This window comes from Astatotilapia calliptera, chromosome 16 (assembly GCF_900246225.1).
Source record: "Astatotilapia calliptera chromosome 16, fAstCal1.2, whole genome shotgun sequence".
Lineage (NCBI taxonomy): Eukaryota > Metazoa > Chordata > Actinopteri > Cichliformes > Cichlidae > Astatotilapia > Astatotilapia calliptera.
Window position 1 is genome coordinate 20,194,904 of NC_039317.1, and position 27,787 is coordinate 20,222,690.

A 27,787-nucleotide genomic window follows, 5' to 3' on the forward strand; every position below is an offset into this window, starting at 1 on the left:
CATAAAATAAAACAACACCCCACCCCTTTTACAGTTATAATTTACAAAATGTCCATTGAAGATTATGTAAAAACAGCTTAACAGAAGGGACATATAATGACAACAGTATCCATGTGTCTCAGAAATAAGAATTTCCAACCATATTTAAGTTTTTTATAAACAATTGCAATTTTCACCTTATAGCTCCTATTGGATGCATCAAACCCCTGTTGGCCAAATACAACAACATATGGAGAATGATTTGAAAAATGATTTAACAGTGTACAAAGTATTTTTCAAGGGTTACTGATCTGACACTGATAATCAAATATAATCAGCAAACTTCTTTGTGATTTGTTTCGATTGAAGGGTAAGTTTCTGTATTGTAATAAAAAAGCAGCCTTATCAAGGCTTCTTTGCATCTGGTGGACAAATCATGGCGCACACTCTAGCATGTATAATCACTGACAATGTCTCTAGGATTTGAAGTACTATTAGTGACAAGCAAAAATAACCTTAAAGCAGTGCATTTCTGTGTAAAGTCTATACCTGAAGATACAACCCTTTCTGAAGAGTAAAAAAATGTATAAAAAGACAATTAACCAAACTATGATTTTTTTTTTCAGCAATAGCATATAACTCTCCTTTTTTCCTGCTTGAAAAATTAAGTTGAGTAATACACCAATCAGTGATATAACAACAATTCAAGACACTGGGTAGCAGAACTAGCTGCAATACAAGTAAAGCAGTAACTAATATGCCTTTCAGAACACTAAGTAATGTCGTCTCACCTCACAAGCAGACATAATGGATCTTTGCTCTTCAATTCATCCAAGTGAGTCATACAGTCATACTGTCATACTGTAGCCTGAATGGCTCTTTTCTATTTTAGAAACTCTCCTCTAGACTCAAGCAAGCACAGTCAGTTTGGCATAGTAGATATCCATACTACAGAAGAGAATCCACTGGATGTCTTAGTCACTGTGGAAGGTTGTAAACATTTTGCATTCACTACATTGTCTTTGGTGTAGCACAGATTTCCTTTACATATCTTGTTCTTTGACATCTTTGCTCACAACCTCCTTTTCACTTTTGTCTTTTTCATATTTGTTTTTTCCATTTGTTGTCACACTGTTACATGAAGGTTGAGAGGCAGCAGAAGGTGTCAGTTTGCTTTTATTGGCACTAGACGTGTTTTTAAGTTTGTCTGTGTCATGCTTTCCCTTGTTAATGAGCTTTTTATCCTTTTGATTGTTAATATTGGATGTGTCATGGGACCTTCTGTCTTTTCCTGGACACTTCCTTGTATAATGCCTGAATGCTCTCTGGATGACAGCAGCTGAAACCTCCTCCTGTTTGCGACGGAGGGTGGTAGTGATGGGTTCGTAGGACAACTTGGAAGGATTTGAGGCCATGAAACGCTCTTCCATTTGCTCCTTTAGAATGTCCATTTCTCCACCCTCACCTAGAACACGCTTTGTGAATGCAAACAGGATGTCTAGGCAGTGAATGCGGTCACCACTCACCATCGGTAAGTCCATAGAGATCAGGTCAAACTTGTTAGGCTTGGCTATGCGCAATGGTGGTTCCAGATTATCTGCAAATTCTGAAAGCATTTTATACTCAATGAACTGTGTTGCATGAGGATCAAACCTTTCCCAGACCTCATAAAACGTTTCAAAATCATCCTCACTCAGTGGGTCAGCGCTCTCTTCAGTAGCTACACCAAAGTTTTCCAGGATGACTGCAATGTACATATTCACCACAATAAGGAAACAGATGATGATGTAGCTCACAAAGAAAGTAATTCCCAGTGTAGGATTTCCACAGTTTCCTTTAAAATTACTACCAGGATTCTCCATCTCAGGGTCACAGTCATCTTCATTTTTGTTGAGAATGGGATATAGTAGGGTATCCCATCCACCCGAGGTGGTGATTTGGAACAGACAGATCATGCTGTTTGCAAAAGTCTCAAAATTGAAAAGATCGTCAATACCTCTTTCCTTCTTGACATATGCAAAGTTTGACATGGCAAAGATCGCATAGATGAACATCACCAAGAACAGCAAGAGACCAATGTTGAACAAGGCGGGAAGTGACATCATCAAGGCAAACAAGAGTGTGCGTATTCCTTTGGCACTTTTAATAAGGCGGAGGACGCGGCCAATCCGTGCCAGTCGGATGACTCTGAACAAGGTTGGTGAAAGAAAGTATTTTTCTATTATTTCGGAGAGAAACAAACCTAAAGAAAGAAATGAAAAGATTAAACACTGGATGACAGATTACTGCAATATTAAAAATGTATCAGAGAGAAACTGTAAATGGAGGTGAGTCATACCGATGATTGACAGAATAACAACGATGAAATCAAATATATTCCAGCCATTCATGAAAAAGTAGTGCCGGAGTGAGAGCATCTTTAATATGCACTCTCCAGTGAAGACGACAATGAATACCACATTTACATAGTAGAGGACGTTTTTCTTGTAGTCTGATTGTTCATCAGTTTCCACCATCATAGTGATCATATTAAGCGATATTAGAACCATGATCACAATATCAAATGATTGCTTGGTGGTAAAATCGAAGATGTATCCTTGAATCTTGTTCTAAAACAGACATGCATAGGAAAAATAAACAACAATAAATTTTGGATTAAATAAAAGTGAGGGTTTTAATTCATACTGAATGCAGTCAAGGCTTGAGTTACATACCGATGGTCTAGGGATCGGTTTTTGTGGTTTTTTTGACCCCAGTTTTTTCATGGCATTGTAGTATTTCTTTTGTTCTTCAGTCATAAAGATGTCTTGACCTCCGAAGTAAAGAAAGCATGATAGGCATGTTGAATCACAACAACATGTTGGAAGCCAAAATACCACAAATTTGTTTAAAAAGCAGATTTGATACTTATCTTTTTCTTTTGCTGATTGAAGTTGTCTATAATGACACCAATGAAGAGATTGAGTGTGAAAAATGCTCCAAATATGATGAAAACAACAAAATAACAGTACATATATAGGTTGATCTCATAGTCTGGTTGTTCTTCTGGCTACATAGATGACAGAAAAAACGAGACATTAAAACAGAGTCATCCTTTGAATTTCTGTACTGGTTGAGTTCATGTGTGCCTCATGAGGAGTGGCCCTACTTGTGTGGCATTTAGATTACCGTAAAGCCCGCCCCCCAAAATAATTTTGTTCAAATAAAAAGGACTTCAAAGCCTGATGCAGTTTGTCACCTTCAAACTTTGAACTAACAGCTAACTGGACTATTTTATCTTTACCAAGATTCTGATCTGTAAATACATTTTAAGCATTTTGATCATGATTAAGCAGCAACAGCAGGAAATGTTTGGTATGCATCAGGTGTAGTGTTCCACAGCTTTAACGTGGCCAAACAAAATAGGATAATCTAAAATTAATTTAACAGTGTTATATGTTTTTCGTGAACAACGTGTCATCTCCACAAAAAAGAAGGTGTAATATGATTTAATTAAACATTGATATTTTATAGGAGTTCAAGCATTTCAACACTGAAATACTAAAAAAATCACCACCTTGCTTTGAGAATCAACAGCAGCATACATGATGTCCATCCAACCCTTAAATGTAGCCTGTAGAAAAGAATACAGCAAGTGGCATTAAAAACACATATTGTTGTATTACAAAACTGGCACAAAATGTGACACTAATTATGAAACACAATACTGAGTTACTTACCACTTGCAACAGTGCAAGGTAACCCATGCCAACATTATCAAAGTTGACCTTGACGTTCTTCACCTTAGAATCCGTGAAATTACAGTCTTTCATATGTTTCACTTCTGATGCAGTAAACGGCTCATTTGTGGTTGTGTTGACACAATAGTAGAACTTTCCCGCAAATAAGTTGACCCCCATGATGCTGAAAATGAGCCAGAAGATGAGGCATACCAGCAGCACATTGAAGATAGAGGGAATGGCTCCCAATAGGGCATTGACAACCACCTGCACACACAAATCATGACATATCTGTAAAGCTGACAGGGATCACAGAATCTTAAAGTGATGTACCACACTGTATACTCTGGCAATGGGGAAAAACAAATGTGTGCCAACATGCATATTGACATCACACCTCATCACAGCTATGACTAACGCCAAAGATCCAACACAACTACATGGTAAAGGTGGAAACAGAATCAGGAGAGGAGTCAGCAGATGAGTTTTAAATTTTAGATAAACATTGAAATGAACACCTGGTAGAGAAAGGAGGATGCCGCAAAATTTGATTACTGTAAAAAGAAAAATACATAAAACATAAAGAAAATCATGTTACATACGCAACAAACAATATCAAAACAGCGATACTGGCATGGAAGCTATTATGGCACTACTGACGCACATGAGAATTTGTGCATGCAAATCAGGGAATACTCTGGCTACCACGTGAGGAAAGATGATCACTGTAGCAGTGCTGTAAATCTAGACCACCACAATATGAAGGCAACTAATCAATACCTGCCTTATTGATTTCAGCAGCCAACAAAGCTGTCTCTTCAGTTACATAAGTTATCAACCTGATAAGACCATGCTTGCATAGCACGGCAAAAAACTCTAATGCCGTTAGATATCACAAGAGAAAAGTGATATAAGAATAATTTGATATTTTGGTATTTATTTATTTTTTGTTTCTTAAGAGTTAGAGTAGCACTTTATTTGACTTTATTTATTTCACAGCTGTTGTTTTTATTTATTTAAGTTCTTTGTACCTTCGAGTTACAGGATTTTATTTTTTGTGTTGTATTATTTTTGATTTTGAATTGATTTATTTTCATTATTAGATGTTGTGTATTAGCTCTGTAAAAAACAAACACATTTCTTGAGTCAATGAAAACAAATTTACAATATTAAAAACAGCATTTTTTTTTTACTTATGAAAAGCACTATATAATGGGGTTGTATTCTCAGCAAGAAATTCCCGCAATGTCAAACTATTCCTTTTGTCAAAATTCTGCATCACTGGTGTATATTTGAGGAAAAAAGTGATTTTTTTTCAACTTGTAGAACAAAATACTTAAGCTTACCAGGATGACAAATGAAGGCAGGAGAAAGGGAATTGGGAGAAGACAGGAATGGTTGCATGCAACAAATTGTATTTTTTATTGTTGAATCTGTGCTACAATAATTAAGCAATTTCTGATGGCAAAAAGGTGGCCCATCTAGAGCTAACAAGCTGTACCTAATGAAGTGGAAGTGTTCTGCACTAGTATATTGAGCTAGTGCTAGACAGCATGACTCTGAATGGATAAGTACTTTCAACAACTCTTACCCTCATGCCCTCAAAGCGTGACAGGGCTCTCAGTGGCCTCAGAGCTCTTAGAGTTCTCAGAGACTTGATGGCACCAAGTTCATTAGCACCTAATGCGTTGGCTACCAGACTGACCAGTGAGACCTAGAACACATGCAACACATGTCATGAGCAAAGAAGAAATATTACACACATTAATCAAAGACAGTGCAGTTTCATTCTACGTCTCAACACAACAAAGAACAGATTCAGCACTGTGTAAGCAGAGTTTCAACCTACATCAACAATTAGGAAGTCCAACCAGCACCAGGCATTTGTAAAATACTTGGCAAATCCATATGCCACCCACTTCAGTAACATCTCCAGAATAAAGATGTAAGTGAAAATTTTGTCTGCATACTCCAAAACTGTTTTAATAGTCTTCCTTTGCTCAATGTAGATATCCTCAAATGCCTAAATGTGTGGAAAAAGACAACCTTTAGTAATGCCAAACGTGCACATAATGAAATTTCCGTTTGAGAATCTATTGCTTGATGAGAGATCCTAGATAAAATATCTCACATAAATCCACAAAAGAAACCAAATTAGTCATCCAAATGCAACATTTGCTTTCTTCATGTAAATACTTACAAGGGCCCCACTGCTAAGCAGGATCATGAAGATAATAAAGCTCTCAAACCAGTTGTGCTCCACTATCCGATAACAGGTTTTTCGTAGTGTCCACCATGTCTTCCACCAGCCCACATCTACATTTACTTGACAACAACGGAATGTCTGCACACAGGCTGAAAAAAGACAATGGGCAGATGGGGTTTTAGTCATAGAAAATGCAGATTCAAATTACATTTAAGGTTAGGTAGGTGGTGAATTCACCAGCAGGGAAACAGGGATCGGGCTCCATAGTGTCTTCTAATTCAAAGTCTACGGAAATTGCTCCCTCTCCAGCTGGAAGACCATCCACTGTGCTTCCCTCTGAAGAGCTGAACTGTCCATCATCATCATCTTCAACGATCTGTTTATGAGAGAATGTGGATGAAAAAGAAGTGTTGGGTGAACAAATACAACAGAGCTATTGAGCAGCACTATTTTCACACAGAAATAGTTATAACATATGATCGTTAAATTAAAGCAGATATATGATCACACACAAACACATGCAAAACTTTAGCCAAAACAACAAACTATTAGTGCGTTGACTCCAAAGAACAGTTGAGTGGTTCTCAAGAGCAAAGGCACCAAGAAGTCTGCATTTCCTGCTCAGTTCCATATTACTGGAGGAAGAGCACAGATAGATAGATAGATAGATAGATAGATAGATAGATAGATAGATAGATAGATAGACAGACAGACAGACAGACAGACAGACAGACAGACAGACAGACAGATAGATAGATAGATAGATAGACAGATAGACAGATAGATAGATAGATAGATAGTGAGAGAGACTGGTAAATTTAAAGCCTGGCAATGCTTTGCAGTAGCCATAAGTTCACTCCTTTAGCCTGTTGTTGTATAGCTATCTACAGGGCGTGTCTCCTAATAGCTAGTATGAAAACAGCTTGAATGTCTTCCTGGAGAATGCAGAAGCACTTGGCTGCCCTGGGACCAGCTAATGCAGAACAGGGAATAATGTAAGCATGTTACTCTGATACATTGTATGCCCTACTGTTAATATAATGATGCTTTGTACATCCATTCTACAACTGTAAATCTGAAAAGGGGAGCTTAATGTTACATTTATGGAAAACAAAGAGTCACAAATCAACACAATATGGCTGATTTTAAAATACAAACTATTTTGAATAATCAACAGTATTATAGCAAAGCTAACTCATTGTGTGCTGAAATCCAGAAATAATGGCTAATTACCACTGTGTTTTACTAACCCTGAAAAATCATAGGCACCATATTAACACCTTACAGGATATTTATCATTAAAAATATCCTTTATGTTTAGTGGTACACTGGGCTATAGTCTATCAGTACAGTCACTGTAAAAAGAAAGTACTCCTTTTAGGTGATGTGTATCAGGACATAATAACACATTAATTAATACAACCTCAGATGAACTACAAAACGTTATATATTACACACTTCCGGGTGTGAGCACATCTATAAAAGCAGACGTTTTGGCAGTTTGCTGGTCTGAGCACTCAGGTATGTGTTAACACAATGCCAAGGAGGAAAGGCATCAGCAGTGAAGTTAGAGAAGCATTCTTTACTTCCCATACATCTGGGAAGGATTATAAGAGCATTTTGAACAAGTATGAAGTCCATCATTCTACAGTCAGAAAGTTTAACCACAAGTGGAAATCATTTTAAACCATCCACTCCTGGCTGAGCTTGCCAGGAGTGGACATCTCAGCAAATTCACCCCAAAGTCAGGCCATGCAATGCTCAGGGAAACTACAAAAAACTCAAGAGGTTTGACAGTACTAAAGTACAATTAAATAAAGACTAAACAATTATGACGTGTTTGGAAGGATTGCCATGAGAAAGCCTCTGGTCTTTAAAAATAACGTGCCAGCATGGCTTGAAAATCTCGTGAAAAACTGAATTTTAACAAACTACATGTTTGCTCATAATTCACAGTGCCACGTTTGGTGAAAAGCAAACACATCATACCAACTGCCAAAGAGTCATAGAGTCCAACATAAACTACTTTTTATAAGTATTCTGCAGTCAAATGTGAGTGCATCTGTCCAAAAGCTAAAACGTGGCCCAAATAGGAAAATTGTCCCAACCACATCAACAGATCTACAACATAATGGCTATAAAAATGTGTTCATAAATGAAGGCCTTCAAAGCAATGTTGTAAACACGTGGGCTAAAATTTCTCAAGTCATACAGAAAACAGTTACTTCAAGTTATTGCTGCTAAAAGTGGTTCAGTAAGTTACTGAATCATGGGGTGTACATGTCACATGCTAATTCTATATATATATTTTGACTTACTTTTTGTTAAATAAATAATTGTTTAATCATTAACATACACGAGGGAGGGGGAAACATATTAGAAAAAACAAATCAAGTGAGTGAATTAAAGTCATCAAAGAATTATAACCCTTTAATCTCTGTTAAAGGGTTATTTGATTCTTCTCATAAGCAGGGCACTCTTTGATGAGTCTGATGTATTGTAAGGAGTTCTTACAGCATCTGTATCAAGCAACAACAAGTAAGCAGAAACAATACAACCCTTCCTTTAAAATACTGCCAAGAAATATTATTTTTTTCTGTTACCCATCCAAATAATAAATACATTCACGGACAGCAGCAATAACAATGCAACAGTAATATTATAGAGACTCAATATATTCCTTTCCTACAACACAAAACACCGTCCTCTTAGTAGGAGGATTAAGCTCCCTAGCACTCAGACTTAAATGGCTCATAATGTAATGTGCACACTGGTATTTTCCCGTCTATATGGTCTCTTCTTGTTAGAAGGCTATGGTATATGTGCAGTTAGGGAAAGTATCATGATACATGTCATTGCCATGACTGTAGATTGTAGGCTAAGTCCTTCACTTCACTTCACTTCACTTCTTCTATTTGCATACAATACAAGAATGGAAAAACCCCCAAATGACCAGTGTCACTATAATGAGTGCCCTGAAAAACTGACCTTTTTTTATTGAGCCATACTTAATAAACCTCTGCTGTGCAATAAGGTGCTTGAGCTTTTTTCATGTTCAAAGCTTGTAAAATTCAATTAAACCTGAAAGTTATCTTCCAATTTACACACAGTATGAAAACCTCAGGTAGGGCTTGAGCCATCACTTGAGACAGCATCTTACCAAAAACAAAATAAATGAGTTTAGACAAAAGAGTTTAGAGAAAAGCAATTGTTCATGCTCAGGAGATGGATATACAAAGTGATCACTGCATTTCCAAGTGTCAGGAAGGGAAGAAATTTCATCAAGAAATTCAAAGAGAGCCACACAGTACAGAACAAGCTTGGCAGGTGTAGCAAGAGAAGAATTTCAAATACTCTGGAATTTTGAACCTGGTATTTTTAAGTTTTTGTGAAATAATTTTGTTTCTGTGTGCAAAGTAAAATAATGTAAGAATAAAAAAAAAACTAGGATGTTTGGAAATGAACACTAGGATGTGTTAAAATTCCTTTCTCTGTTAAACAGGACTTGGAAAAATTTGTGAAAAGTTATAGACGACTAACAATTCTGTCCTTTGCTGTATGGTAATGAATATCTAATTTACCTCACCAACAGTGTTCTTTTAAACCAAAGTCCTATGTGATTGCATTACATGTCATAAACATTTAACTTGCAATGTCATTTAAAAAATGTGCTTTAAAACAGAAATCAGGAATCTAGAGAGAGCAGTTTGACCAACAGGATCCTTACCGCAGGGCATCCTACTGCATCTGATGATGCACTGCTGAAGTCCTCAGTGTTAAGATTTTCAAAGTCAGACTCTCCGATAGCAATAGGAACAGTGACAGTCACACTAGGGTTGTTGATGAACGACATTATGGAATCATCACTCCTGCTGCTGACTATGTATTTGTCCCCAGTTTTGTCCACGCCAATCACCTCTCCATTGCCATGATTGGAGATTCCGTTTGACCCTAAAGGTTTGTGGAGTTCATCCAGAGATTTTTCCTCATCCTTCTTTTGTTTCTTATCTCTGAGGCAGGCGCTGCTGCAGGTGCTTCGAAGCACCGACTTTGTGAAGGCAATGCCTTTGTGTATGCGTGCCATGGCAATTTGCAAATTGTTTGACTCAGGGTCATCTTCTTGCTTTGCCAGGTTGTCAGCACTGAATGAACTCAGCAAAAGAGCCAAGAAGAGGTTCAATACCTATAAGGTAATGATATACAAGATAAGATTTGTAACTGATAATAACAAAAGAGCACATATTACTGTAAAACTGAATAATGAACAGGTTACTAAATTGGGAATTACATTTTTAAACAGATTAATGAATTAATGAATTGACCATAAAATGTAATGTACCACAAGGTTTCCTATAAACATGACCATCATGTAGAGAGTGAGACACTTGGGAATCCCAGCCACTTCCATACAGTCCCACATGGTTTCTATCCACTCTCCACAAAGCACCCGGAAAACAATGAGGAATGAATGGAAGAAGTCATTCATGTGCCAACGAGGAAGTGTGCAGTCCTCAGAAATTTTACACACACAGTCCTTGTATTTTTTTCCAAATAGCTGCATGCCCACCACAGCAAAGATGAAGACGATAATGGCCAAGACCAGTGTCAGGTTGCCCAAAGCCCCCACTGAATTACCAATTATTTTGATCAGTTTATTTAGAGTGGGCCAGGATTTAGCCAACTTGAATACTCTAAGCTGTAAAAAAAGAGGAAACAGAAGTTATTTCCTAACTCAAAATACAACACAACATACATGCTATTGCATTTGTTACAAATAGAAGCATATAAATCCTTAGGAACTATGTAGATCCAAGTTTTGTCTTTCCTTTTTTTTTTTTTTTTAAGTGCTTAACCAGAGATAGTGACAGTAAACCAGCCTCAAATTATAATGCTCCCTCACAGCTAAAATTATTTTTATTATCAAATATTTTTATAGTGGTATACATTGGGATTTTTACATTGTATGCTGTGCTGCATGTTCTTTCTGTCAGCATGTCAGGGGTGTGAAATCTAATGGCTGAGTCACACTAGAGTAAAAATAGGATGACAACCTCTGGCTGAGAGTGGGAAAAAAAATCTGTGGTTGCCCAGTAATTGCATAGAACTAACCATTTCAAAGGCAATGAGTAAGTTCATTGCACTTATTTGCAATAATTTCGATCATGCCACAGTCTCCGACCACTATTTTCATAGTCTGATTATTGCATTAGGTAACAAAGCCAAAGCTAACCAAATAAACAGCAGGGTGCTGAGTGGATGAGTGGATCTTGTAACATATTGTTTGATTATTTATTTAATTATAGCAGAGTAAACCTGCTCTTCAGGTTTGGTATTTCCTAACCAACTCAGATCTTTTGGTATTATTTGCTAAGTGACTGCAAGTTTGAATATACTGAACACAGGCAAACACTGTAATAAATGTATACAAAGATACAGATAATTCCAAAGGTTTCGCTTGCTTCTTGATGCAAGTTTAAATTATATTTAGACTTACCAATCGGAATGATCTCAAAACAGACATGTTCTTCAAACTTTCCAAACAAAGCTCTATCAAGCTTAAACTGACAATGATCCCATCAAAGATATTCCATCTCTCCTGAAAGTAATAGTATGGATCCAGTGCAATCACCTTGAAGACCATTTCAGCCGTGAAGATGCCGGTGAATATCTATACACACACACACACACACACACACACACACACACACACACACACAGACGCATACAAAGAAAAACCCCAGTGAAGATTAATAAAATCAATAGATATTTATATTTAAAAAATATTCTCTAAATTGAACTAACCTTATTGCCAACAGCAAGCATGCTTTGGAACCCATCACTCATTGGATAATGTTCCATGGCCATAAACAATGTGTTTAGTGCAATGCAGATGGTGATGAATAGATCCATAAATGGGTCCATCACGATTAGTTTGACAATTTTTTTTAATTTCAGCCATCCTGGACAACACTCCCAGATTAGGAAGGTGTGGGCAAAATCATACCAGCAAGGAGGACACTTCTGCCGTGACTCTTCAAGTTCTGATTGCAAAACATATTTTGTGTGAAAGTACAATTTAACTTTTTTAACACCACAGATATAGTCAGGATTGGCTATTCATGCCATGGTGAAAAACACCTACCCTCCATTGTGGTGGTTATGACACTAGCAATACTATGAGCTCTCTGTCTGGCCTCTGGGCTCTGAAGGTAGTCCATATATCCCTGGTTTATTCCTCCAATGCTCTGTCTATATTCTGTGTCAGTGGTGTCAGCCTAGGGATAGAAACAATTTTTACACATAAAATGTAACCATACAAAAATATGTTGCATTTTACAGTACAAGCATAAATATTTATCATCGCATAACATTTACTAAATAAATGAAAAAAAAAAAGCAGAGGAAACTGTTCCACTGAAAGCTGCATATCTTTAAACTATCCAAAAAGAATATCTTACAGTAAAGCTCTGGAATAACTGACATAGTATTGGTACATTGATCATATAGTTAGAAGCTACAGCTCTGCCTATCATTGTCCAAAAGCACAAAGCAGCAGTATAAATCAAAAGCACTTGAGCCATTTCAATAACCAAGAGTCCATTATTGTATCATTGATAGACTCAGGAAGAGTTTAAGTTTAAGTTAAAATTCCAAGGTTCATTTGAGTTTAGAAAAGTTGTGACTTATATTTTCTGACATGCTAAGCTGCATAGCTTGCTAAAATAACTGAGAAATAAACAAAACAAAAAACTGACAAGCATAGTTTGTGACATATGTGTGTAATAAATGTGTGTGTATAAGAGCCAGAAAGATGAAAAGGCCAAAATAAACAAACAAAAACAGAGCAATACAGTAAGCAAGTTATTGGGCTGTCTGGGCTACAGAACCCTTTCTTACATTGTCTCCAGTGGAGGCCATATCTAACGTCACTTTAGGTGGAAGGAGCCCCCCGGGTGATGAAGGGAGTGCATTCCTACCCACCAGAGACACAACGCCATTGCAGTCTACAGAGCTGTGCCTGATCTCACGGGGCTGAAATCTGCGATGTGAAAAGAAGCTGCACTGGCTCATACTGCTGCTGCGTCGATCACACCTTTGGGGAAGAAAAAAAGAGCCCCTCCGACTCAGGGTGTCCTCAAAAATGCTGTTCTCATCATCAGCAAATTCATTTTCTGAGCCCACATCCTGGGCTTGACTTTGGAAACTGAAAAGGCTGGTCTTGCTATTCCTTCTGGGTGAGAAGAGGGGTCCATGAAAACTCAGAAAAGACTAGGAGAGAAAGATAGTCTCCGATGGATGTGATATATGACAATCAAAAAGAGGACAGAAGAGAGAGACAACGATCTTCATATGTACAAATGAAGAAAAAAAGGAACGATTTCTTTGGTGAGAAAAACTTCACGATGATGATGATTTCAATAAAAATGCAAAATTAAAACTGTTAATGAGAACAGTAAAGATCATGATAATGATCATGATAGTGGAGAAGGAAAGCATGATGATTATGGGGATGATGACGATGATCATGATGAATTGTTGCAAGAAGGAAATTGCTCATAAAAAATATATCCTGATGATGGCATATGATAGGAACTAAAGAATTTGATGAAGACAGAAGATGATGATGAAAGTGATGAAACCGATGGCAATAAAAGTGTGATGGCAGTAAAGAAAAGGTTGCATTTAGATTAATGACATGAGATAAAAGAAATCAAAACAATTTGTTAGCAGCTCATGAATGTTTAGAAAAGTTAGTAAATCCATATTAAATATCCTAAAAAATTATAATACATACACATACAACCTAAAAAATCAAATGGCTGCAATGTGTAAGTTTAAATTTGGTAGCCACATTGTCAGTCCATTTGCTTCTCCTGCCTTTCAGTCATTTTGAGCCCTGCAAGAGTTTGACAAAAGTCAGTCAATCTTCTCGCTGACAAGGCTTACAAAGAGCTTTCTGAATATATATCTGCCATTCAAATTAAAGAGAGTGATCACAGACTGTCATTTTGAGTCGTCTTTTAATAAATTACTGAAACTGGAGTGAATTTAAAACTGGTACTGTCAGTACTTTTTACATGATTTTGAAATAAAGAATAATGAAAAATGAATATTTCACCATATTGAACACTGCATTAAATGCCACTATAATTTGGCAATTTAAATAAATAAAAAAAGATTAATTTAAATTATGAAAAAAATGGATTTGTACAAGCCGAGTTGGAACAAATGTAACTTATAATAGAATACACTAATTTGCAAAGCACATAAACCCAAATTGTATTCACAGTAGAAGATCGAAAACATAACAAAAGTCTGATCTGGAAAAGCGCCATTTAAGAAATATAATGGCTAAATCGGAAATTCAATGCCAGCAATATATCAAAAAACAAGTAGGACAGGTTCAGGTTTAAGTTTTTGTTGCCTCCAGTTTTGAAACATGTTGCTGCCATCAAAATGAGACAGTAATTTTCATTAAATAGTAAAATGCCTCAGTTTAAACAGATGATATGTTTCCTGTGTTCTATTGTGAATAAAATGTGAGATTTGTAAAAATTGCATTCTGTATTTATTTGCATTTTGTATAGGGTCCCAACTGTTTAGGATTGTTTCATTCTAGAGTAATTTACAATAAGTGTAGTAAAGCTACAGTAATAAAGTACCGTATAGTAATAAAATATAATACACCATGAAGATGTGAAAGGAGCTTTAGAACCGAAAAGATAATATCGCTTTCATGGCATAGAAAAATACCTGATGTGCAGATGAGCATTTCATGTCATATTTGAGCAGGTTTGCATCCACAGAGAAGCGACTGCGAGCCCTCTGTATACTGTCCTGTGACTCAGATTTGGGAAGTTTTCCCTCGGTCTCTTTTCCTTCTTCCTCCTTTTTTTTCTTTCGCCTGTTGCGTCTCTCCTTTGCACTTTTGGAGCTCAGCTTAGAGGCATCAGAGGAACTCTCTGTGCCACCAACTTTATCACCGGCCTCCCCACCCACTGCTGCTGCAGCAGCTAGTGCTGCCTAGAAGAGGGAAGATAAGACACTGATGGTAAACAGGCTGATAAATGTCTGATTCTTGATGTGAACCTCCTGGAGAGTTAGGCCCATTCTGCATGTGTGCATTCTGCCAGTCTGCCTGTGCAAGCTTCCTCCAGGTAATCCAATTGCCTCCAAATGTTATTGGTTGAGATTTAAAATGTGCTGTAGGTGTAAATAGTTGTGTTGTTGATAGTGATAGATTTGCAACCCCCATAGACCTCCCAAGAGAGAGGCAAGTCTTAAATAAAACAGGAGCCCAAATCCAGAGACCTTAGCTGAATAAATGATCATGAGAATGTGTGGATGGATTTCTCTACTGGTAAAATATAAACATAGAAAGGAAAAAAAGTGTCCTAAATAAAAAAGGGAAAAGCCCTCGAATGACTATATAGGTAATAAATCACACTTACCACTTAAACGTGTAGATATTATATAAAATTACTACACAACCAATATACAGTTATATAAAATACAAAATTGCAAAACTGATTGCTACTGCTACATCCTAGATGCAAGAAGGAGCGTTTCCGCAGGTCCTTCCTCCCTGCAGCTGTCAGACTGTACAATCAAAAATGCTCCCAACAATCATAGATGTTTACATCTGCTCTGTAACTGCAATAATTTAATCAACCGATTTGCACTACAACCTGGCTTTGCCTCTTATCTGTAGTTAATTTTATTTTATTTAATAACTGTACAGTACTCTGTTTATAGTAACATTTGTCCTGGATATAAATATGTATGAAAAAAATTGTGTATGTTTCTTTCCCCTTGTGTGACAGTTAAATGATTATTCCATTCTATTCTATTCTATTCTATTCTATTCTATTCTATTCTGATTGAATTTACAGTACTTCAAAGAAGATGCATTTTGACTTAACTAAAATTATATCTTGAGAGAAATTTAAGGACTCAATCAATGTACCTGAGCTTCCTCTTGTTGTTGTCTCAGCTGCTCAACCATGGCCTTAAACTCCTCTTCCTTCTCCTGAGCTTCCTTTGCAGCGGCCTGGTTCTGCTCCTCATAGGCCATGGCTACAACCGCCAAAATCAGGTTGATCAGGTAGAAGGAACCAAGGAATATGATGAGCAAAAAAAAAATCATGTAGGGCTTCCCAGATACACGCAAAGTCTGCAACGAAAAAACAAACAAGATTTTGCACTTTTTCAAATAAAGTATTTATACTTAACATAAAACACTAGGTTCCCGTATTTCTTTTTTTATTCTAACTTTTTACAATTTTTCACAATATTTTTATATACCTGCCTTTGGCTGACATGACTACACTGTGCTAAAGTGTGGAGACATGCAAAAATCCACCCTAATACAGTGGATATTTTAAAAGTTAGAGGGCCTTCAAATAGAGGTGTATCTAAAGATTGCACATGTTAACTTATATTTCTAGAATTTCTCAACTCAGAAGTAAAGATGATAAAATTGAATTTTCTAGGTATGAAAGAAAATCACAGTAGAGCTTGGTAAAACCTCAAACAAATCACTTTCATTACCGTTTCAAATTTCAAAATCTAAAGTCGATGTCTTTCATTGATCTTCACATTGATTTTCTTTCATTCATCATTGTTATAGAGTAATAGTAACAACAAAACGAAGATTAATAACTTGTCAGCTAATTTACTACAAATCCCGCCTGTCCATTTAACTCCTCTAAACTCCATGTTTTCATATTCAGCGTGTGTAAAAACCTTAAACTTTGAATTCCACATTTTGCATTTATGTTATTTCTTGCTCTAAAACTGAAATAGCCACTCTACCATCTATGTAATTATGCTGTAGCAACAAAACATAATTGCTCTTATATTCATTTGCCTGAGACCAAAACTATATCAGCCAAATTATCTGGTAGTACATGTAAAAAAAAAAAATAAAATACAAAAGTTATGACATAAATACACTGCAAAATTAGTTACAGTGACACACTGGACTCTAGTGTTTAGTGTTATAAATCATCCATGATGCTATTGTCACATGTCTCATGGAGAGAAGGGGAATATGACAAAAGTTTAATAGAGTTGCATATTACCTACATTTTTTTTCTTCAGTAATATATATTAAGTACTTTTTTATTTGATGGATTGTCAAATCTGTATGTGTATATGGATAAATGTTAATATGACTTTACATATAACTATCAAACAAAGAAAACCGTTTCTGTTCCATTTCACATTCAAGAAATGCGATCATTTGATGGCTTATTATTAGTCAAAGTTAGTGCAGAGTGCTTAAAAGACCTGCTTATGGGAGTCTTATTGTATTACTGTTTGCTTTTCTTGATAGTACAATGTAGGCAGTAGCCTATTTGCAGTAGACCCACATGTTTTTTTGCAGCCATTGAAACTATGTTTGCCTATGTTTGCCTCAGTAGGACTCTTGTTTTCCTTTGACCAAGATGCACCTGCACGGCATTTAGATGTTTGTTTAAACAGAAAGCTCTGAATACTCTCTATAATACTGTGGTAGGAGAATGCTTTTCCCATAAACAGCAGGCACTGCCATTTCATGTCCTCAGAGAAGAAAATATGGAACAATCTGAACCACGTGAGGTTAAAAGTGTTTTTAAAAACAACCAAAGATGTTTTCATAGAAACAAAGTTAACTAAACGCAATTTCTGGAGAAACTGCAGTGGCATTGTTGATTGTAGTTTGCTTCTGGTGCAGCCAAAAAATTGAAAGTAAAGAGGTTGGAATATTTCTGAAATAGTCTAAAATTTCAAAAATCTTAATAGAAGCACCGAGAGCACAATCAAGCTTGTCTTTTGATGTATGAACAGTCTGTCTACAACAAATGCTATCAGACTAGTTGGCCAGTGAAGAAGAACAAGGATCACCGACAACAATAACATTTTTAATGTACCTGCTGGTAAAGGTTTTCCCAATAATCCTGGGTCATCAGTCTGAACAGTGACAGGAAGGCCCAACCAAATGAGTCAAAACTGGTGTAACCATAGTCTGGGTTCTTTCCCGCTTTGTAGCATATGTACCCCTCTGGACAATGCCTGCAAGAAATCGACTCTGTTAAGCTCTAAAGGAACTGGCACCACAACGCATTATATTCAAAATGAGCCAGAATTTTTCTTAAAATGGCACATTTTCTCATTTTAAAGCTGAGATGTGTTTTCTGTTAACCATGTTGATAAAATTTGGTTATATGAGGAAATTGTTACATTCTGTTATTAGTTATATTTTACACATGGTCTCAACTTTTTTGGCATTGGGGTTGTGTTTAATATGGACTTTATTCAGTACTCTGGTAACTGGAGAGGAAGCTTGCTTACCCAGCTCCACTGCTGTTTCCACAAAGCAGTGGATCTTTGCTATTCGAAGGAAGGTAATAATAAAGACCTGTTTGGAACAGAGAGAAAATAGTAGTATTTAATAGCAGTGGTTTGTTGGAGGTCAATCACAAATACTGATGTAAGTATCAACAGTAGAAATGGGGTACAGCTCTGCAATGTACAGCAGTGATTGAGTAAATTATCTCGACTAGCTGTGACTTCTGTGTTGCAATATACACTTTTCATTTAAATTTTTAATTGTTATGTGTTAATTTGAGATTTGAGTGTTAACTTTTTAAATTTCTTTTTTTTTTCTGGGATCAAATACTTACTTTTATTTTCAAAGTCCACAGTCACATTTGTGTTATTCCAATAGCTTTGTACAAATTCTTCTAGTATGCACTTATTTTTCAGATTGCCCATAAACAGTTGTAAACCTATTAGGGCAAAGACACTCAGGCAGAAAACTGTGAGAATCATCACATCAGCAAGCTTCTTCACTGACTGGAACAATGCAGCAACAATGGTCTTTAGGCCTGTAAACACAAAATCACTTGCAGTCAGTCGAGAGACAGTAAATATACAAAGGGATACCAGTGAGCTTTTCCTTTAGTGGTAATCCACTTAGAACGCATCCATGTTTTTTTTAGTATATTTTTTTGTTTGTTTGTTTGTCTAAACCCAGTGCCACCACTATTTAATCCATCTTGTTGATCTTTTGGAAATAAGTTAGAATAAGAGCAGATTCTCTCTCTCTTTTTTCATTACCATCTACAGAACCACCTATAAGATGACATACATTTTATAGGTTGGGATTGTTAAGAATTGTTCATTTTCATACTGGTGAAACAACTCTGTGAAATAGGTGTGATAATATAAATTTGGCACTGGTGGGTCCATAGCTGCTCAAGGGTGGGCAATTGGATGAGCGTACTGTTAAACTATAAAAGAACAAAACAAATATGGTAACTGCTTACCTGGAATGACAGAAATTGCTTTGAAAGCTCTTAATACTCTGAATGTCCGAAGGACTGAAACATTGCCCAGGGATACAAACTCTGTTACATACCTGCAAGAAAAATTATAATTATTTTAGAATTCAGAGGGGCTGACGGCACGATATGGCAGCCTCGCCTCTGTCAGTCTGCCCCAGGGCAGCTGTGGCTACAACTGTAGTTTGCCTCCACCAGTGTGTGAATGTGAGAGTGAATGAATAGTGGAATTGTAAAGCGCTTTGAGGGTCTTGAAAAGCGCTATATAAATGCAATCCATTATTATTATTATTTACAGAGATGACAATAGGTGTAACATAGAGTCATGCAAAACAGCAATAATGAAGCTACAGTCAGTACCAAAAAATTAACGCCAACAAGCAACGTCTCTGTTTATGAAAGCCTGATTATTTTTTTCTTTGGTGAGTCTTTTCCAAATGTGTGACAAAAACTACAAAAATAATGAAAAAGCCCTGTACTTACGCCATGACAATGACAGAGAAATCCAGCCAATTCCAGGGATCTCTTAGAAATGTGAACTTTCCTATACAGAACCCCCGAGCTAAAATTTTAACGAGGGATTCAAAGGTGTAAATCGCTGTAAATGTGTACCTGTTAGAAAAAGGAACACCAGTTACTCTTCACAGTATCTACACTGTGTGTATGTTATGTATGTTTGTAGAACACTTACTCCACGTTCTTTGCCCAGTCAGGTGGTTGGTTCAGTGTCATAAATGCACAGTTAGTGAGAATAGTGCACATGATCACCACGTTGAACAATTTACACACAGTTGTCAAGGAAGTAACAGATTTTGTTGTGAAAGTAAAATAATTTTTTCATGTAAATAAAGGAACAAAGTGAACATGTAATCCTGGGCTTAGGTCAGCTCAACATCAACATTATTCATGCATATCAGATTCATATCTTAATGAAAGGATATGAGTGTACCAGAATCTGAATTGATAGCCTTCGTAGAGGGTTGAAGGCACTCAGGAGGTACAAGGCTGGACTGGCATTGAAGCGAAAAATGACCTTTCCTTTGTTTAATACAATGAAAGTCTGGGGGAGAGAAACAGACAGACAGACATTTATACATCTTTATACTCTTATGTGGATACTCTTTGACTGTCTTGCATTATAGTTTACAAAAGTATACAACATCATACAACACTGTGCAAAACTCCTCATTTCTTTATTTTTAAAGCATTTTAAACATAAAGAAATTAAGGGTGGTTCGAGAATTTTGCTAACAACTTTATATACTGCTGACAAATTTCATATGAATCATTTTTATTGACTTCTCATTTAAGATTTAAAACCAACAGTGGAATTTTAATAGCTGCGTGCAATTTCATAAATAATGAATTAATGTAAACTCGAACACTACAGAGAAAAGATCTAAACTTGGAGCTTAGTGTTCAAGTTTAAATTTAAGCAAACCTACCTTCTGATTACTGTAGGTGGGATCCAGGTCCTCCAGTGGTATCGACACCAGTCCTTGAGGAATGTCTCCATATACAAGGGGGAGTGGTTTGCCTGCCTCCAGGTCACGGTTTGGTCTGAGCTTAATTTCATTTTTGCGCTTTTTCTTCTCTCCCTTGGGTTTCTTGGCATTCTCTTCAGTAATCCGTTTTTCGATGGCTTTAAGTGACTCATGGGTAAAGGGACGGAAGCTGTCTGGACCTGGTGGTACAAGCAGCTGTTCCATCTTTTCATGCTGCACCTTCAGAGTGAGCAGCTAGCCTCGAGCAACAGAAAGGCCTCTGGCATTAGAAAGACACAATATAGGGAGCAGTTTAAATAGCAGAGTTATATTTTTCTTACATCCAACATTATTTGGCTAAAAAAATGCAACTTAAAATTCATTTTGTTATGACCTGCCTCTCATTAATAACTTTTAATCGAGAAGAAAGAACAGTGTGTTTGTTTCTGCTCTTAGGTCAGAGGAAAAAGGAAGCTATAATGAGCCTAGAGTTGGCTGTCATACATATAAATTCCTTTCAGCTATGGTAAAATTAGATCTAATTACCTGCTCGTCAGTAGATAAAATTAAGATTTTACATGACAATGATCAATTCCAGGTGAGACTCAACTCCTCTTCCATCCCTCAAAATGGAAAAAGTCTGCTTTTCCCTCACTGAGACAGAGCAGTGAGAGGAAAAGATCCATCTTACTAATAGGCCTGACTAATGTGATGTGTTACAAAGACCTATGCACTATTAAATATGAATGCCTCATAGACTGTGCCATATCTCTCTCTGGGTTCCCTGCCAGAGAGTTTCAGAATGATCCAAATGCAACAGTGTCAAAGACAACTTCGACATGTTGTGCAGTGATCAAACACATGCAAGAAATCAATCCCTAAATCAGTGGTCAATCAGCTGTTCCTATCATCGAGTTATACATGTGTGATGTAATTATAATAATCAAGAGAGAACTTTTTACTTTTACTCCCTACATTTTAAATGTCTCTTGTCTCTACTTCGTAAAATAATCAAATGAGAAATTTGAGGAACATTATTATTTCCCTTCACTGCACACTTTCAAACATTAAACTGATTTGAACCTAAATGGAGGAAAAAGTAAATTATACATGAAAACCCTATTAGTATATCCATTCCTGGTGCTTATTGCACATAAAGAAAAAGGTTAAAAAATTAATGTATCACAATTGCAGTATGTTCAGGGTTAAAGTTGGCTGGAATGATCCAGAACAGTGTTTTGGGGCCAATGCCAATAAGTTGCAGTCATGTTACTTAAGCATCTCTCTAGTGTCACAGTAGAAGATAAAACCGAGTAATGTTTCTTTAAGTGGCAGGAAATTTCAAATGAAACATTCAAACAGCGCAGCAAACATCAACAAACACACAAGCTGTTTCTGTGCAGCATGTCATAGAGTGTGTCTGCTAGCTAAAGATACACTGCTTTATTTCTCAGGAAATCTTTGTGAAACAAGCAAAAGACTCCTGCTTCATTACTGGAAGGAGACACAGGAAAGTTGGTGTAAAAATCTTCTAAATCAAACATACAAGCAAACCCCTTGTGAACAAGGGGCAGTAGCTTGTCTGATATAATGAAGTTGTAAAAATGACTAGACCAGGAGAGGAAGAAATGTGATTATTTTTAAAGGTAAGGACTGCTCAGTGACATTTGATGAATTGGAAATGTAAAGCTTGTAATTTCCTCAATCATTTTAAATACTCGATCTGTACACAGTGTGTTGCTGAAGTTTCAGTATGTTTTCTCCACATTGGGAAACTTCCTGCAAAGGAAACTAAAGTACACTCAACAAAAATATAAACGCAACACCTTTGTTACTGCTCCCATTCCCCATGGGATGGACGTAGAGACCTAAAATTCAGTCCAGATACACAATATAACCATCCCTCCCAAACAGTGGTCACAAATCAGTCCAAATGTGTGGTAGTGGGCACATCTGCCATATTGAGATAATCCATCCCACCTCACAGGTGTGCCACATCAGGATGCTGATCTGACATCATGAGTAGTGCACAGGTGTACCTCAGACTGCCCACAACAAAAGGCCACCCTGGAATGTGCAGTTTTTTGCGCTATTGGGGGTCTGGGGACCCAGAACCGGTCAGTATCTGGTGTGACCACCATTTGCCTCATGCAGTGCAACACATCGTCGCATGGAGTCTATCAGATTGTCAATTGTGGCCTGTGGAATGTTGGTCCACTCCACTTCAATGGCTGTGCGAGGTTGTTGGATATTCGTGGGAACTGGTACACGCTGTCGTATACGCCGGTCAAGCACATCCCGAACATGCTCAATGGGTGACATGTCCGGTGAGTATGCTGGCCATGCAAGAACTGGGACATTCTCAGCTGCCATCTGCCCTGAACAATGTGAACCATGATTCATCCGTGAAGCGCACACCTCTCCAACGTGCCAGACGCCATCGAATGTGAGCATTTGCCCACACAAATCTGTTACGGCGACAAGCTGGAGTCAGGTCAAGACCCCGATGAGGACGACGGGCATGCAGTTGAGCGTCCCTGAGACGGTTTCTGACAGTTTTTGCAGAAATTGTTTGGTTGTGCAAACCAATTGTTCCAGCAGCTGTCTGGGTGGCTGGTCTCAGACGATCTTGGAGGTGAACCTGCTGGATGTGGAGGTCCTGGGCTGGTGTGGTTACACGAGGTCTGCGGTTGTGAGGCCGGTTGGATGTGCTGCCATATTCTCTGAAACGCCTGTGGAGACGGCTTATGGTTGAGAAATGAACATTCAATGCACGGGCGACAGATCTGGTTGACATTCCTGCTGTCAGCATGCCAATTGCACGCTCCCTCATTGCTTGTGGCATCTGTGGCATTTTGCTGTGAGACAAAACTGCACATTCCAGGGTGGCCTTTTGTTGTGGGCAGTCTGAGGTACACCTGTGCACTACTCATGATGTCAGATCAGCATCCTGATGTGGCACACCTGTGAGGTGGGATGGATTATCTCAATATGGCAGATGTGCCCACTACCACACATTTGGACTGATTTGTGACCACTGTTTGGGAGGGATGGTTATATTGTGTATCTGGACTGAATTTTAGGTCTCTACGTCCATCCCATGGGGAATGGGAGCAGTAACAAAGGTGTTGCGTTTATATTTTTGTTGAGTGTATATTAACTTTCTGTTATTCAAAGGTTGAATAAAATATACTATGGGATTTAATGCAGGCTATGCTGGTTAGTTTGCATCTCTGTTGTTAATTTTACAGTAATGCATTATGTTGAACTGGTGTAGAGCAGCTGTAGTGTTCATGGTCAGTGTTAGGTCACATCAAGGGTACCAGACATCAAATTAAATTTAAGATGATGATGCTAATCAGATTCACTCACTGAATTCCACCTTGGCTTTATACTTTCAAGGAAATCAGCTAGACAGGTCATAGAGTAGAAGATAACTCATGTAACATCTGCCTATACAGTATGTGGGCAAGAGTAGATACAACATTTTAAATGTGTTTTTCTCTACTCTTGTACTAAATAACAGATGTTCATCAGAATTAGAATTCAGGTTGAACTAAAGTTCATCTGTGGTTTTCATCTGTCAGCTCAAAATCCAAATTCAACATAAAAGAAATTTAGGCCAGAGTTTCCAAAATAAAACCATCAGGCCAGTGGCAACTCTCTGCTACTGTCTTTTATATGGTGAAGATAAGTTCCTTCTTGAAGAGGAAATGTTTAGCACAAAACAAGACCCAAAGAGCACTTCTCTTATGTTCTGGCCATCACACTAAGCTAAACCTTCCTAATATTTATAAATACTGTATAGGTGATGCTGAAATCTAACAACAACCTCACTATTCCTTAAATAACTACAGTCATTAGACACTCATTTGATTTTGGCATAAACAACACAAAATCATTGATCCATCCTGCTTCGTATTAACGTTTATGGCTGCAGATGGTGATGCAATGGTATTTCTTAATATTGGGCCAAATGTGCATGGTTTTATAGGCTACGGGCTACCTGACCATTGATGATGACCCATGTCCATCCATTTGTGACCACAGTAGACCCATCTTCTGTTGCCTACTTTCAGCAGGGTAATGCAGTGTCAGAAAGCTCAAATAACCTCAAACTAGTCACTTGAACAAGACAATCAGTTCACTGCACTCAAATGACCTCCACAGTCACCACCTCTCAATCCAACAGAGAACCTTTAGGATGTGGCGAAATGGGAGATTTGCATCCTGGATGAGCAGCTGACAAATCTGCAACAACTGTGTGACACTATGATGTCAAAACTATGGAAGCCCATTTCCGCCACTAAAAAACAACAGAAAAAAAGTTTCCATCTTTCTTTCGTGAATGACATAATTTCCTTGTTACCCAGAAGCTGAAGCCCACAGCTACAAATGCTACAGCTAAGCTACTGGTATTACAGCCACTCATGAATGCACAAATTGCTGATTATTTTCAGCGTGGCTTCACGAATGATGAAATCCTTGTGGTATTAGCTGAATCACATGGCGTTACTATCAGCAAACGTACTCTCAAAAGCACCAATTTGTGATCTGGTTTTGAGTGTGCATTCCACGTAGATTACGGATTGGCAGAGCTAAATCGAAATTTCGAGTTACTTCTCTCAAAATTTCGAGTTAATAAATCAAAATTTCAAGTTAATAAGCCGAAATTTAAAAAAACTAAGTCAAATTTCGAGAAAGATAACTCATAATTTTACATGGCATATATATATATATGCCATGTAAAATTAAGGCAGTTCTGAATGCAAAGTGGATTTCAAACCTGTACTAGTAAGATACATAAGAAAGGGATGAAAATAAAGATATTTTTTTGTTTATTGTATCCATGTAGCCCTACCATATTCTAGCTCCCTAAGTTATTATTAAGCTATTAAGCCTTTGACAGCTCATAGACTATAGCATTGAGACATGTTCTTTCACAATATAAAAGTAAATCACTCAGTACCAGTACCATACATTTTTTAGTTATTTGACACAAACTAAAAAACAGCTGCAACAGTAAGACAAACTTTCCAAAAGTCTCATGATTATCTGCAAACACAAAATAAACCTTGATTTCCTGTACCTCAGCCTGCAGTGAGTAACCTCTAAAGAGGCATGCATCATTGTGTCAGTCTGTTCCCAACTCATTATACATAACTTGAGATATGAGCCACTACCACTTCAAAGCTTCAGTGTGCCCACTTAAGTTTATCAGTAACCAGTCTGCATTACAGGCGTTTGCGTACTGACCTAAGACAGAGAAATTTGTTCCCCTAACAGAACAGAATGCCAAAAAAATGTATTTGGAGTTGATTAGTCGCCAAACATTAGACTGACTCGTGGTAATAAGTTTCAATAGATGACTGACCTAGCCTATTAAACACAGTGTCAAACAGAAGCTTTAATATTTTATGTACATTACTGCAACTTAATTTGTATGACCTCAAAGTGCATCTTAGTACTTAGATGAGATAAGAGGTGGTTTGTGACACACTCACATTTCTAGCTCACAACTAATGCCTGCTGCTGTCTCCAACGGGGTACGGAGTCAAGATTCAGTCTGGCATATCCAGGGCGTTGGCAGAATAGCTGTTAACAACCTCTGAAATAAAGGCTTTTATGAACAACCTGTCAGACTACCATACGGTGCGGATAGGACTGAACAGAACACTCTCATCTCTAATTGACAACAATCTAATAAAGATGTTTACAGTAGGGGAAACAGGAAGTCATCTAAAATGGAGTGTGGGTTAATAATTGCTGCCATGGCCATTAACGTTTGTAATATATTGTAAACCGCAATCTGTTGTCTTGTCTTGTCTTGTCTTGAGAGCTCAATCATGTTTTTCCTACACAGGGCTTCCATAAAAACTGATATCAGTAACATTTATGTAGCTACAAAGACTATGCCATACTTCCAAGGTTGAAAAATATTGTGCAGATATATGGATAACCTTCAATTTAGATAAAGGCAACAAGATAGATAGATAGATAGATAGATAGATAGATAGATAGATAGATAGATAGATAGATAGATAGATAGATAGATAGATAGATAGATAGATAGATAGATAGATAGATAGATAGATAGATAGATAGATAGATAGATAGATAGTCTCTTAAATGTAACACTGTAAGACTTCTCAATCACCACCATCTCTATATGATTAACCAAAATAAAATAACTTTTAAAACAATTCTCATAATTAGGACCACTTAAAGAAAAACAATAACAAAAAAAAAAAACAAACACTTTTTCTTCTTCTTCTTCTTTTTTTTTTTTTTTTAGGAAATTTAGGATAAAAAGTTGCTGTGTTTACCACTCACCATTAGTTTTCCATCCTTGCCAGGTGGAGATTTCTCTGGAGAATATTTTGAAAAAATGAAACTTTTTAGAATGATTTAAAATACGGCTGTCAATCCGATTATGGTGTTTGACGCTTCTCCCGACGCAGACCTGGTCATTTCCACGATTCCGATAGGAAAACCCTGAGAGAGAGAGAGAGAGAGAGAGAGAGAGAGAGAGAGAGAGAGCGAGACCGTGTCCGCCCCTCCGCGCAGGAGGGAGTACTGTAGTAAAGCGATTCCGGGGAGCTTCCATAATACCGAGTAAGGGCAGACCACCAGATATTATTATGGTGAAAATCACTGCGTGTAATTGTCCAGAATAAGATTCTGGAGTTCAGTCAGAAAGTAACAACTTAAGCCACAGTAATAGATCTGATTGTGTTCTACAACTCTCTTTGTGCCCAAGAGGCGTGATGTCATTGGTGGCAGGTTTGTTCTGTCCGAAATGCTGTAATCGCTGAAAAAACACACAAAAAAGCTGTTTTTATCGCTTCATGGTAGCACAGCAGGAGACTATATATGCACCATCGTCGTTTTCCTTGTAAGAATCTATTGTATAAAGTTGGGTGGATGAGTGAGTCAGGAGTTTTAAGAGTCAGTATGTCAGTCTGATACCCTCTGCTGGATACATATAGTGGTATAGTATGGGGTGTTTCTAATGGCTGAATTGTGGTTAAAACGTGGACCTACACAAAACAAAGGAGAAATAAATGTTTA

The 27,787-nt window shown here is 37.3% G+C and overlaps 1 protein-coding gene across 2 annotated transcripts; it reads right to left on the reverse strand.

The window, feature by feature from the left end:
* LOC113007619 (sodium channel protein type 2 subunit alpha-like) lies at window positions 1–27,195 on the reverse strand. Of its 2 annotated transcripts, XM_026144333.1 has the most exons (27): window positions 27,050–27,195; window positions 20,678–20,996; window positions 20,174–20,292; window positions 19,924–20,013; window positions 19,716–19,844; window positions 19,218–19,309; window positions 18,573–18,776; window positions 18,241–18,307; window positions 17,820–17,961; window positions 15,872–16,078; window positions 14,659–14,928; window positions 12,802–13,173; window positions 12,047–12,179; window positions 11,707–11,945; window positions 11,399–11,572; window positions 10,244–10,600; window positions 9,632–10,087; window positions 6,142–6,280; window positions 5,899–6,053; window positions 5,548–5,721; window positions 5,290–5,412; window positions 3,699–3,965; window positions 3,536–3,592; window positions 2,891–3,028; window positions 2,694–2,798; window positions 2,318–2,588; window positions 1–2,221 (listed from the first exon to the last, which is right to left on the reverse strand). In XM_026144333.1, exons 2-27 carry the CDS (start codon window positions 20,939–20,941, stop codon window positions 1,023–1,025), a joined length of 5,943 nt encoding a protein of 1,980 aa, XP_026000118.1. In that variant the 5' UTR covers window positions 20,942–20,996; window positions 27,050–27,195; the 3' UTR covers window positions 1–1,022. The 2 variants fall into 2 exon arrangements, with proteins under 2 accessions (XP_026000118.1, XP_026000119.1); XM_026144334.1 differs by lacking the exon at window positions 12,802–13,173.
* Between the last annotated feature and the right edge of the window lie 592 nt (window positions 27,196–27,787).

Excerpts from the sequence above, each read along its gene's own strand:
- LOC113007619 (XM_026144333.1), bottom strand. The coding sequence starts at position 20,941 with ATGGAACAGCTGCTTGTACCACCAGGTCCAGACAGCTTCCGTCCCTTT. Across the intron at positions 11,573-11,706 it reads TGCTTGCTGTTGGCAATAAG|ATATTCACCGGCATCTTCAC; the intron begins GTTAGTTCAATT and ends GTGTGTGTATAG. Across the intron at positions 2,589-2,693 it reads AACCGATCCCTAGACCATCG|AACAAGATTCAAGGATACAT; the intron begins GTATGTAACTCA and ends TGTCTGTTTTAG.